Here is a 12,810-nt window from a genome sequence, read left to right as displayed (position 1 = left end):
TAATTCCCTTGTGCTGTCATGTGTAAAGAAAATGAGTTTCTTGGGTTGTAAGTATTCATTTCAGTATGGTCACTGGAGGAGTGGAAACAGACTTGAACATTGGGGTCATATTTAATCTCTAGCAAAGGAACTGCTTTGCAATGTGCCAGCTCTGCCTCTTGTTCCCAGTTTATTCATTACAAACTGTTGATATCAGTGTGACAGGGTAGCCCTTAGCTAATGTAAATTTGGGCCTGCCTGGTTTCTAAATGCATTAGGAAGAACATACGAGTGTGGGTTGCTGTGGGGTTTGTTTTTCAGACTGTAATTGTCTGGAGCATCATTTGTCACGGTGTCACAGTTGCATAAAGCATGCTGGGAATTTATCCCAAATAATTTGTTCTCTGTGAGCATGACTGTTTTCCGAATTAGGTGATGTGTTATAACCACCCTGGTGTGTTATAACCACCCTGAGCAGCCCAGAGCCTCCTGCAAAGCATCCTGTATTGTGCAAAGATTTGTCCCCATGTTCAGGTTTAATCAGCCCATAGGAAACTTCTCTCAGGGTATTACCCTTCATGCAGAAGAATTAATCCAGCACATACTTTCCTTTCCAGAACTATGTTTTTACGGTCATATTCAACAGTACCATGGTGCATTCCTTGCCGGTTTTGATGAACATCATCAGCAACCTTCTCCTGCGCAATTTAAACGTGACGGAGAGCATTCAGATCTGGAGCAACCCCTTCATTCAGGTGAGCAGCACAGCAGAAACCACCCTTAAACACAGGGTGTTTGCCACCTTAAACACAGGGTAGGTGGCAAAGCATCGGAATGACATGAAGAGGACACTTCCCCATCCCTGGCAGCGTTCAAGGCCAGGTTGGACACAGGGGCTTGGAGCAATCTGCTCTAGTGGAAGGTGTCCCTGCCCGTGGCAGGGGTTGGAACTGGATGAGCTTTAAGGTCCCTTCACCCCAAACCATTCTATGGTGACAGGTTGTCAGGATTTTGCTCTGCAGCTTGTGAAAGAGGAGGAAAAAGGGGCTTGGAAAGAGGATGTTCTGTTGGGAATTCATTACATGTTTGTTACGGGTTACCTGCAGTTCTTGGGGACTGAATGTGAGGATGCTGGAGGTCTGCTGCCTCCTGTGCAGAGCTGGGGTAGCCTATAGGGGAGGAGAGGACCTGCTGCAGGAGATAAATGCCCTAGGAGTTTCTTATACACACTTTCAAATACTCCAGAACTTCCATAGGTATTTTGATTCCTGCTGTGGCTCAGATGATCTTGAGACACACAGAATACATCAGCATTTACAGTCGTGTTCCAATTCTAAATGCATTTATTTTGGTCACACACATTCTAGTACTGAAGAAATCTGGTTTATATTTCAGAACCTTCCAGACACAATTTTCAGGCTGGAGATCTATTTTGAGGCTGTCTTGCTGGGAATCATCATAACTGGAATGCCACCCTATTTTGCAATGGATAATGCAGAAAACCATAAGGTAAACTCCTGGGTGTTGATTCAGAGAATGCACAAGAACTTGGGATTTGGAGGAAAAATCTGAGGGGGTGTTTTAATTAGCATTTAATTAACATGGTGTTTTCTTGTCCTATTGCAGATCAAAGCATATACGCAGCTGAAGATAGCCGGGCTTTACCCCTCTGCTTACTGGACTGGGCAAGCTGTGGTTGACCTCCCACTATTCTTCTTCATCCTTACCCTGATGATAGGCAGCCTCTTTGCCTTCCACTATGGTGTTTATTTCTATGTGGGCAAGTTCCTTGCTGTGGTGAGTGCAGTGGGGACAGCAGCTCCCTTTAGATAGGTACTAGAAGACTGCTCTAAGGTCACAAGAAACCTGGAGAGGGGCTTTGGACAAGGGCCTGTAGGGACAGGCCAAGGGGAATGGCTTTAACCTGCCAGAGGGGAGACTGAGATGAGCTCTTAGGCAGAAGCTCTTCCCTGTGAGGGTGCTGAGGCGCTGGCACAGGGTGCCCAGAGAAGCTGTGGCTGCCCCATCCCTGGCAGTGTTCAAGGCCAGGTTGGACACAGGGGCTTGGAGCAAGCTGCTCTAGGGGAAGGTGTCCCTGCCTGTGGCAGGGGTTGGAACTGGATGAGCTTTAAGGTCCCTTCCAATACAAACCAGTCTGGGATGCTATGAAAATGCTTAATTGAGGCTGTTGGAGGAGAGGCACCAGTCAGGCTGCACCAAAGGCAAAATAGTAGCATTTTTCATGGGGAGACCCACTCACATTTTGGAGTTTCATTCAGAACAGGAATAAAACAGAGCTTTAACATGCAAGGATCTTCCAAGGAAACGCTCTGTCCTTTTTTGCCCTGCTTGCTCAGTCTGCTTTGTGCTTTTTGCTGCTGATTGATAATTGCTCCCTTTGCATCAGCGTGCTGCTAATGACAAGGTTACAGTGACTTTGAACACGGAGCAGCTCCACAACGAATTGCAGTATGTGAATGAAGCGAAGAGGCTACAAGTCTTCATGTCTTTTGTATTCACTATGGGCTTCCCTGAGATATTGGCTGTAATTGAGAAGAATCAGATTCTCCTCACTGCCTTCCCAGAGCTCTTGAGTTAATCAGGTTTGGGATGTGACTGTTGTGCTGCAGGGCTGGTTTATCTTTATCCTTTACCCTTGCTTTCGTTCCTGTGCAAATGCTAAGGTTGAAGGTGGAATTCCTAATATTTGCCAAAATCTTGAGATCAACATTTATTGGGAGCCTGTGTTATTTAAACAAGGGAAATAGTTTAAAGGAAACTGAGTTAGTGCATTCCTGCCTATCCACGTACGCTTATTCATGTCTTTAATAGTGTATGTTATATGTACCAGGGTGGCAAAAGATATCAAGTTAAGTGACACAGATGGATCCAGAGTTCTAAAGCACACTGAAGTAATTCCAGTTATACAGAACCCCTGCGTTCCTGCTCTCCTGACGAACCTCTCCTCTCGTTGCAGATTTTCTGCCTGATTGGTTATGTCCCCTCAGTTGTGCTCTTCACATACGTGGTCTCCTTCACCTTTAAAAAAGTCCAGAATACAAAGGAATTTTGGTCATTTATATTTTCAGTGGTGAGTAACTTTACCTCGGTTTTGGTTAGCTGGGGAGATCGGTTATCTCCAGAGCTGTTTTATTGAGCTGTGTGTCCTTAATGCACAAGAAATCTGAACCGTTCACTAATGTGCATTACTGCCGTGTCCTGCATGATAAAAGCTTTAAATAACGTACCTCAAATTAGATTATTTATGCTTAGAGAGTCTGAACTAAATGACAATTAACTTTTTTCCCCCTTTTCTTTTGTACAGACAGCCTTGCTCTGTACCGTTGTCACTGAAGTGGCCTTTTTTCTGGACTATTACCTGATAACCACCGTGCTGCATTATGTCTTCTCCATCTTCATTCCCATTTACCCCCTTATTGGCTGCCTGATTTGTTTTATAAAGGTAAGGGGGATACAGGAGATCCTCTCTACAGTGCTTGCAGATGGCTGGGGTTGGGTGGGTGACTATAATGATAACAGGGCAGCAATGATGTAACATAGCTGTTCAACACGTGAAAAATAGCAACTGCTGGTGAAGAGTCACTTTCATCCTGAAAGTGAAGCATTGCAGCTCTGAAATAAGAAAAGGAGCAAGTCTTCCATTAAATATCTAAAGGAAAACCGTGTATTTCTCAGCCTGTGGACTGGGCAAACCCAGAGATGGGAGAGGGGTTAATTGGAAGCCGGTGGCTTTAAAGCAGGAGCAGCCACAGGGACTTTGATGGAGTTTTAGTGGTGTTGGACTTGTGCAAGCAGGATCTTTGCAGAGCTCAGAAGGTGCTTGAGCAAGGTAACTTAAATGTCTGATTGGAGACTGAAGTGCGGTACAGAATAAGCAGTCTCTGGTAGGTGGTTATTTACCTGAATACGTTTTTCCTCATTGTCAGGTCTCATGGAAAGGCAAGCGGAGGAACGGCGGATACTATGACCCATGGGACCGGCTCCTGGTAGCAGTTCTAGCTGTAAGTATGGTTATTGGATTATTTGCCATATTTGCTGTAGACAATTACCAGCTCCTGCTGGGAGGCCCCTTCTGTTTAGGCATCTTTATTAATAAAGATTTGATCTAATGCTGAGCGTCGCTGGAGCCTGCAGCTTTTGCAGCTTGTTGCAGTGTGAACAGTACCAGTAAAGCTGCTGTGCCTACCAGGTCAATGTCTGCTGCTTCAGCAGCCTCGTCAGTGGTGCCAGTGTTTATCCTGATTAATATGTGAGTCCATGTTGATGGAGCAAGAGCTGGAGCAGGGGCAGCCCCTTCTCCCTCAGGAACCCCACATAATTGCTATTAAATCTAAGCAGGCTCTGGTTGCGCATCCTCAGTGTTGATCCATTGAGCAGCGTCTTGGAAACATGAGCACTTCTGTGGCTGTGAAGAGCTGAGGTTTCTTGTCGCTCATTACACTGGTGGGATCACCTATAGGGTCACCTATAGGGCCTCCAGCCTTGGAGGGCCAGCAGCTGTCTGAGTAACCAGACTGTATTTGTCTGTTTTAGCCCTATTTGCAGTGCGTCGTGTGGCTCTTCCTCCTGCGGTGTTTCGAGCTGAAGAATGGAGGGAGGACAGTGAGAGAAGATCCATTTTTCAGGTCTGTCTCTGTTGAATAGACTTTGTAAAAGTAATAGTCCAAAGGAGCTGCTTTTGCAAGTGATGCTGGGGATGAAACTGGAGTATGCAGTGTATAACTATGGGGGATGTTGCAGAAAATGTAATACTTTTGGTTATATCCTCTCCCAGGTGTATACAAAATTTGCTCTCCTAATTTTAGTTGTCTGAAATTCAGTCGCTAAAGTGCAGAAATAGGTTTCTTACTTTCCTTTAAGTTCTGCCAGTGCAAAATCAGGAGTTTTGTAAGGACATCACCTATAAAAAAAATAGGGGAACTTCCTTTCCCATTGCAACTCCCTTTACCAACAAAGAGCTCAGCATGAAGATGACATCGTTGCAGCTGTTGGCATCTCTTTCTGCTCTTTTGGGGCTTCCCAGATGCGCTGCAGAAACGTGTTACTCCCAGGGTTGGCAAACACAAGTTGCTTTCTGCATCCAAGCCGCGAGCAAATCTCAGCTGGATGCTGAGCAGCGGCATCGCGTTGTTTTCTTCCCCTTAGAAAGTGCTTTACAAGAGCCAAAACCTGGAAGTTTCCAGATGTGCCACGTGACGAGAATGAAGATGAAGATGTGAAGGCAGAGAGGCTGCGAGTACAAGAAGTGCTGAGCAGCCCCAAAAGTGAGGAGGTAACGCTGTGGTGCTACCCGGAACCCAGATTTGGAGCTTTCCCAGAGTTGCTGGTATCCACAGCCTCTTCTCTCTCCTGTTCTAGATGCCAGCAATCCTGGTCAGCAGCTTGCACAAAGAGTTTGATGAGAGGAAGGAATTTCTTCTGGGGAGAAAAATAAAGAAAGTGGCAACGAAACATGTTTCTCTCTGTGTAAAGAAAGGTTGGGGTTCAACTACTTTGCTATTGAGCTGTTTTAGCTACAACAACAACTCTTGAATCCATTTGCCTGACCTCATGGGCAATGTTTTATGTTCTCCTTTCTTTAGGGGAGATACTGGGTTTGTTAGGACCCAACGGAGCTGGGAAAAGCACGTTAATTAATATGCTCGTTGGAGAGATTGAGCCAACCAGTGGGCAGGTACGTTATGTGCCACAAACAGAAAATGGATGTATTATTATTACTATTATTATTATTATTGCAAGCATTCCCAAGTGTTTTTCACTAAAACTTTACAAAAGCAGCTCTGAAACTTACAATATTGAGTAAGGTTTGTGTTGTTCCCTCGCAGGTTCTGATGGGAGATGATGCTTTTGGCCTGCACAGTGAAGACGACTCAGTGAAATTTGTGGGGTACTGTCCTCAGACAAACCCGCTTTGGCCAGATATTACATTGCAGGAACACTTTGAAATTTACGGTGCTATCAAAGGAATGAGTCCATCTGATGTTAAGGAAGTCATAAAACGGTAAGTAGTTTGTTATAGGCATGTTTAAGGTTGGCTATGCTTTTCTTACAGGTTGGTTTGTTGGAGGTTGTTTCCGCTTTCCCTAATATAATGCTTTTTCCCTTTAAATTTAATTGGATCTTTTTAGCAGACTTAGCACATGTGAATTGTAGGTGAGGAGATACTGGTTAAACCATGCAAAATTCAACTGGCATTTGTAGCTTCATATTCTCTTTAAGAAGTGCTATCAATGACCTTTGCAGACCATGGGGAGTTGGGGCTCAGAGGTGTTTCTGTCACCACAGGCTGCCCTGGGACATGGGGATGGTGGGTTTTGTATGGAAGCACCCAGCTCCAATTCTGTTTATTGCTCTGCTTTTTTTCCACCTTATATCCAAACGTTTGTAACTGAGTTCTTCAAATGAGACTGTTTGCATGCAGTGTGATGAGGGGAAAGCCAAGCCATCACTCTCAGCTTTTCACATGCAGTCCTCCCCCTTCTGCAGCATCTCAAATGCCCTGGATTTAAAAGATCACCTGCAGAAGACAACAAAGAAGCTGGGAGTGGGTCTAAAGCGCAAGGTATGGGGGAGCTGCTCAAGCTGCCCATGTGGGGTGTCCGTAGCATCCATGGTGTCCTTACCCTGTTCCTTTGCCTTCCTCCCAGCTGTGCTTTGCCCTCAGTATGCTGGGCAACCCACGGGTCACACTCTTGGATGAGCCATCGACTGGGATGGATCCAAAAGCCAAGCAGCACATGTGGTGAGTGCTGCCAGGGCTGTGCTGACCACAGGCTTGTCTCTGCCCAGTTTTATGTGTGCATTATCCCTGTTAACACTAGAGAGAGCCATAGAGGGGGAATAACGAATGCATCCTTAGTGCCAGGTGCACTTCATCTGTGTCCTCTTCCAGAACAGCTTGGAGATGGAAAGCTTGGAAGTGAAAAGAAATCTTCAAAACAGTATAAGGAGTGTATATTTGAGTCATGTTTGTGAAAAATGCAAGTGTTATTGTAGTAGTATTGGTCCATAAAATAGAGGGTTTGCGTTTGACCATCACAGTCCCCTCTTCCTGCTAACCCAGGCTTCACTGCTTCATTAGAAATGTTTTATTTGGGGGTTTTCTTGATTGTGTTTTGCAGGCGGGCAATTCGAGCAGCCTTTAAAAATAAGGAGAGAGCAGCAATCCTGACCACTCACTACATGGAGGAAGCAGATGCTGTCTGTGACCGTGTGGCCATCCTGGTGTCCGGGCAGCTCAGGTACCACCGGAGCCCTCCCTGCAGGGAGGGTAGGACAGCAGCCAACTAGAATATATTGCTAAAACTATAGATATACAACTTATTATGCACCTTAAACTTGGAGCAAAATTAAGCTTTAAGCTGCAATAAATGGTCTGTAAGGAGTTAAGCTGCTTTTTGAGTGTGGTGTAATACGTGTGACTCTCCTTTTCTCTCTGCCCCTGGTAGATGTATAGGTACGGTCCAACACCTGAAGAGTAAGTTTGGCAGAGGATACTTCTTGGAAATGAAACTAAAAGAAACAGCAGATGTGCAGCAGGTGGAGTATCTGCAGAGCCAGATTTTGCACATCTTCCCGAACGCGAATCGCCAGGAAAGGTGAAGTTGAACAAATGCATGGAAAATGTTGATGTTAACAAAGCCCCTGATTCCTCAGCAGTTCCTTGGCACTGAGTGGGGAATGCCAGGATAGTGAAACTTACACCAAATATTTACGCATAGCTTAAAAAACAAGACAAGGGAGGGTTTTGCAGGCCAGCAGAAGCTGCCAGGCGATGGCTGTGAGCCCTGCTTGCAGATGTTCAGCACGGAGGAAGCAAAACTCCATTGCTGCATAACTGTTGCCTGACGGCTTCCTCCTCAGTTGAGGCCCTCGGGAAATGGGTAAAATCTGAGTCACTGGCCCTTGGCTGGAAATGCTTCAGCGTTTTCGGGGGTTACCTCAGGGTTTGAGGGTGGGATGGGTGGTTTTCTGTCAGCAGCTTTGATTTGCTCTATGGGCTCAAGGGTCTGGCTTGGTGAAACTCTCCAGGAGGGCACTAGGGGCATTGTGTAAAGAGTGTTCCTCAAATGGGGGAGATCTGGAGGAGGGCTCTGTTTACAGAAGCGAATGTGTGGGGTAGAGCAGCTCTCTGTTCTGGAGTGTGGGTTGCAAAGTCCCGGTAGACCCTGTGGCCTCTGCCTGGGTTCATTTGAAAAGCAAAACCTCACAACCACAGGAGTTCTGGGCAGTGATTTTTCTTTCATGAGTTTATAACAGAATACAAATGGTTGAATCCAAGCTGAAGAGCATGAAACACAAAGCAGTCTCAGGGGATCACAGCTGATGCACCTGGACCTGGGTCTCTGATAGGGTTATAAACCAGCTGATCTGGAGTTGTTGTCTTGTATGATGGTAACTGGTCAAAATGCCTGGAATAACCTTCAGAAAATGAGTTTAAATCCCTTCAGCTGGATATTAATTCTTTTGCTTTGAGTAACCTCACCTGAAGCTGTATCTTCTTTGTTTCTGTATTGCAGTTTTGCTTCTATTTTGGCATATAAAATTCCTAAAGAAGATGTACAGTCACTTTCACATTCTTTTTCCAAGCTGGAAGAAGGTAATTAAGCACTTGCCATGCATCACATGCAGAAATCGTTTTGTCCCCCTTAACCGACACATTTGCCATGAGGTGGCACTTCTGCGTTACTGTTCCAAATCTATTTGATTTATGTTTTCTATTATTATTGCTGTCCCAACTCTGTTTTGTGTGAAATCCAGAGTAAGCACTTGTACCAGCTTAGAATGCTTTAAATCCAAAGGTGTCAGATCGTGAAGCATCCCTAAATATGCTCTCATTAATTCTTTCAACAGTAAAACACGCCTTTCACATCGAGGAGTACAGCTTTTCTCAGGCAACGCTGGAACAGGTATGTTAAAGCAAATGATGCTTGGTGGAAGTAAACCCTGCCAGGCAAAGGTGTTGCAGGTCTTTTGATGGGGTTTTTGCAGGCATCTGGCTATATAGAATATAGAGGGGATGAGGAGCCCTATACAGGCAGGCAGCTTGTGCCCTGTGTCTGGCTTTCGGGCAGCTGGGGCTGCTCTGCTGATGCCTGTTTGGGTATTTTTGGATACCTGAAATCCCCTTTATCAAAGTGAATTGGGACCACCAGTTCCCTGAAACGGAGGGTAAAGCTGAGGCTTAGTATTGCTTATTCTGTATTAGTTATTGCTGACCATAAATGTCCTTCAGTGTATATTTGGTTCAGCTTCCTTTTCACTGTTGTCCTGAAGAAGTGAGTTGGGAGGGTAGCAGCAAGGAGGACAAACCCCAGAATACTAAAAACTTCCTACGTGGAGATGAAGCAACACTTCCAATCCTTATCAGGCTTTCAGCATGAATTCTGCTGAGACAGTTCCTACAAGCAGCATGGTGCATTCTCTCCCTTTGTCTGTCCCAGGTTTTTGTGGAGCTTGCGAAAGAGCAGGAGGAGGAGGACAGCACCTTTGGTACCCTGAACAGCACACTGTGGTGGGAGAGGACACAGGAAGACAGGGTTGTTTTCTGAGCTCCTCGTGGTCCAGACCTGCTCTGCAGCTGGTGTGTTGTGCCAGTGATGATCCTCTGTGCAGACATCAGGGCATGTGCGTGGGAGACACCCGAGCTGGGATGGAGAAGGAAGTTGTATTTGGGAGCACGGAGCACATTGCACCATCCTGGCCTTAGGAATATCGCCGCAATAGCGGTGAGCATCCCCACCGTTGTTCTGGCTGACCTGACATTCCTCCTCCCTTTGCTGTTTCCCAGTTTGCATTGAGCAAGAAGATGCTGCCATGACAGTCGGTCATCCACTGGTGTTGGTGGCTTGTGCAGGAGCACCAGCCTGCCTTCCTCCCTCGGCTGTATTGTGCTGAGGTTGAGGTCCTTACTGGAAATCCTGCATCTGAACTAAACCAGTTGCTGTTGGAGCATCCTGTCCTGTGGGACCTGCTCACTGGGTATTGCCTTGCCCCGTGCCCTTGGCTGGGTATTGCTGCCTGCCCAATGAGGTGCCATGCAGACACATACCCCTGCAAGGTCCTGTTCTCCCACTGGCAGCTCTGCCCCTGCTTGTGCTTAGAAGATGTACCTACTTATAAGAGAGGGGCAAAACCACTCCAAAGTAATCGTATTCACTGCAAAGAGGGTCCTGAATTCCACTGCAAGCTTAGCTTGGTATCCAACCAATGTGAAAATGTTCCTTTACAGATATCATATGGCACTTGTTGACACACACATTCCTTTCTACTGGCAGCTCTGGATGATTCCTGCTGCTGATATGGGAGGCACTGGTGTTTGTAATGCATGCACTGTAGGGTTCAAGGGGTGTACAGAAGTGGATGCTTTCTTTCCCCTGCTTGGTGAAAGTACAAAGACATAACTGTGTAGTTACGGGGTGTGTGGAGATGTGAGTAGTCCCTGTCTTCATTACAAAATCCTAATTCTTTTGTTGGGTGTAACAACATGTATCCTGCCAGTTGCTTTTAGAGGCAGTCCTTCCTGGATGTCTTCCTTTTCCTTGACAGTGATTTCGTAAGTACGTGCAACAGTATTTCCTAATCCGTCTTTGTTGTGATAGCAGTTAGTAATGCAGCAGTGTGCTCAGCACAGGAACGTTTGCTTTGTCTTAGAAGCGCTAAGAAGAGCAGAATAGGTGGTCCTTTAGCCTAAGGTATGGCAGATGTAAGAAAATATATATTTTTTTGGTTTTCTACACAAAGTTGTCATCACTTCTTTTAGTTTTATAAGGTAAAATTAAAGATTGCTAACAGTTCATTGTGTTCTGCAATGAACAGATAATAGTGATGCATTTATATCGAGACATTGGCTTCATAAGTCATATCGATTATCTTCACATTAGAGTTAGAAGAGACTTCTGTTTTAATTGCAAAAACTTAAGAAACTATGGGTTAAGGCGGAGTTGTGTCCCCCAACTGTTTGTATTTATCAGGCAATAATGTATGTTATACGTCTGATAGTGGTTTGTCAGCATATTGAGCCCAAATGTGTTGTCATTAGTTTCTTACTTTAAAGAGTTCACATCTCCCCATAGTATATACAACCTTTGCTTCCTCTTCTGTACCCATAGATTGCATCAACATGTTCAGGTTTTGTTCTGTAGTTAACATTTGAGCCCAAGGACTGGAGGAACACGTGGACATCCCATCTGCTTCCGCAGGGGAAGGTCAAGAGCCCAGACCATGATCCTTGCTGTTTTGAGGAGCCCTCAGCCATGGTACTTGCATACTCCCTAATCTCCTGTGCTGGAAACAGAATGGAGGTAAAGAATGGGATTAAAGCACCAGCCTCTAAACTGCAGCTCCAGTTTCAACCTTTCTAGGGGTGAAGCTTCCCTATAAGAACACTAAAATGACCAAAATTCAGCTCTTTCATTTCTGCAGCCTTTTATTTAGCCCCTGGGAACCCCCATCCCGTTGCTCCCAACTGCATCCCTGCTGCTGCCATCTCTGAGCATTTTCCTTTATTTGGAGCAAAGGTGGGAGCCGGAACTTTGTCTTCAGATGCTTTCCCATGTATGTACATACAAGTTTGGTGTCTTCTCCAGATCCCACCTTTCTTACTTCCATCTCCCTTTTAATGGTGTTTCAGCTGTCATGTGCACATCTCTCCAGCAGTGTACAGCACTCTCTTTATGTGAACTTAGCGAAGTACAGCTGTGACCTGTCAGCCTTGATGCCTTCTTTTAAGTCGAAGTTAATAGTCTGTAAAATAGCTCTGGACTGTCTGGATAACATCACCCTATTTCAAATGCTTTCTTATTTCCTAATGTTTCAATTGGATCATAAGAAAGCTTCTATTAGCAGCATTATTTGCTCAGCTTGGTACTGATCTTGTTTACTCTGGAGTAACCCAGTTGATGGTGGCACTGTATTTATGCAGCTACATGTACAAAGAATTTGGCTCTTTAGATGCACTGTGTTGTTGGGTGGGATCTTTTTGGTGTGGGGACATAGAGTCAATGTGGCACAAGATGCCACCTCAAACATTGATGTAATCATAGTGGATTGTATCAGAAGTCTTTCAGAGTGTCATACGATGGCTATGGTTGCCAGAACAGGGAAAAACACATGCAAAATTAAATTCCCAGGGGATTCTCTGGTTTGAGAGCTTTATTCCTGCAATTTGAAGTCCCTTTGTTCATGCCAAATCACAGCTGCCCAATGCACACACCCAGGTTGTGCTCTAGCAGATAAAACTGGGACAAGGCAGCTGGATTCGGGCTGACTGGGGGACTTGGAGTAAATCAGTTCAGTTTATGCCACCATTACCAGTTCCAATGGGTTTAGTTACCTTGCAGGGTGGTTGTGAGAAATAGTCATCCAAAACTTGGAAGATGCATTTGCTTTGCGGTGTTATTATAAGGTTGTATTTTTCTATGGAGGAATTTAGTGTGTCTGATTTCATTTATGTCCCCAAGAAAAGCCTTTATTTAAAAAGCTCTCTGTATAGAAAGTGAAGTCTATTGTATAGACAACATCCAGTACTCTGGTAGCAGACACAGAAGGTGTTGGGTCTGAAGGTGACACGTTGGTAACACTCCTCCTGATGTTGCTATTGGGCACTTTGAGTCATTTGGAGTTTAATTTATCCACTCGTATGTCTTTTACCACTTTGTTGTGTTTGTAAGGTCGAGGTTTTTCCTTTTTCAGCAGAAAGTACTACCAAAATAAAGATGGATTGGATTGATAAATGCTTGTGTTTCTGTCATGTGTGTGCTTTGGTGCTAGAAATAAGGGGGTTGATTTCAAAAGCCTCTGCTGTTCCTG

At 45.1% G+C, this 12,810-nt stretch overlaps 1 protein-coding gene across 2 annotated transcripts in view; it reads left to right on the top strand.

Moving 5' to 3' along the window:
- Nucleotides 1–12,700, top strand: part of ABCA5 (ATP binding cassette subfamily A member 5) — a 32,377-nt gene extending 19,677 nt beyond the window's left edge. For both annotated transcript variants that reach the window (XM_080629518.1, XM_080629517.1), the window contains exons 23-40: nucleotides 597–734; nucleotides 1,375–1,488; nucleotides 1,606–1,776; nucleotides 2,957–3,070; nucleotides 3,305–3,442; nucleotides 3,927–4,001; nucleotides 4,534–4,625; nucleotides 5,146–5,272; nucleotides 5,359–5,476; nucleotides 5,583–5,674; nucleotides 5,826–6,001; nucleotides 6,487–6,562; nucleotides 6,648–6,742; nucleotides 7,122–7,241; nucleotides 7,449–7,598; nucleotides 8,520–8,599; nucleotides 8,854–8,909; nucleotides 9,444–12,700. In XM_080629518.1, the coding sequence (XP_080485644.1) occupies nucleotides 597–734; nucleotides 1,375–1,488; nucleotides 1,606–1,776; nucleotides 2,957–3,070; nucleotides 3,305–3,442; nucleotides 3,927–4,001; nucleotides 4,534–4,625; nucleotides 5,146–5,272; nucleotides 5,359–5,476; nucleotides 5,583–5,674; nucleotides 5,826–6,001; nucleotides 6,487–6,562; nucleotides 6,648–6,742; nucleotides 7,122–7,241; nucleotides 7,449–7,598; nucleotides 8,520–8,599; nucleotides 8,854–8,909; nucleotides 9,444–9,551 (2,040 nt within the window). In that variant the 3' untranslated portion in view covers nucleotides 9,552–12,700. The remainder of the gene's footprint in view (nucleotides 1–596; nucleotides 735–1,374; nucleotides 1,489–1,605; nucleotides 1,777–2,956; nucleotides 3,071–3,304; nucleotides 3,443–3,926; nucleotides 4,002–4,533; nucleotides 4,626–5,145; nucleotides 5,273–5,358; nucleotides 5,477–5,582; nucleotides 5,675–5,825; nucleotides 6,002–6,486; nucleotides 6,563–6,647; nucleotides 6,743–7,121; nucleotides 7,242–7,448; nucleotides 7,599–8,519; nucleotides 8,600–8,853; nucleotides 8,910–9,443) is intronic.
- Nucleotides 12,701–12,810: the final 110 nt, after the last annotated feature.

Source organism: Psittacula echo (assembly GCF_963264785.1).
Source record: "Psittacula echo genome assembly, chromosome: 14".
NCBI classification, from domain to species: domain Eukaryota; kingdom Metazoa; phylum Chordata; class Aves; order Psittaciformes; family Psittacidae; genus Psittacula; species Psittacula echo.
This window is presented reverse-complemented; position numbering and strand designations above follow the sequence as displayed.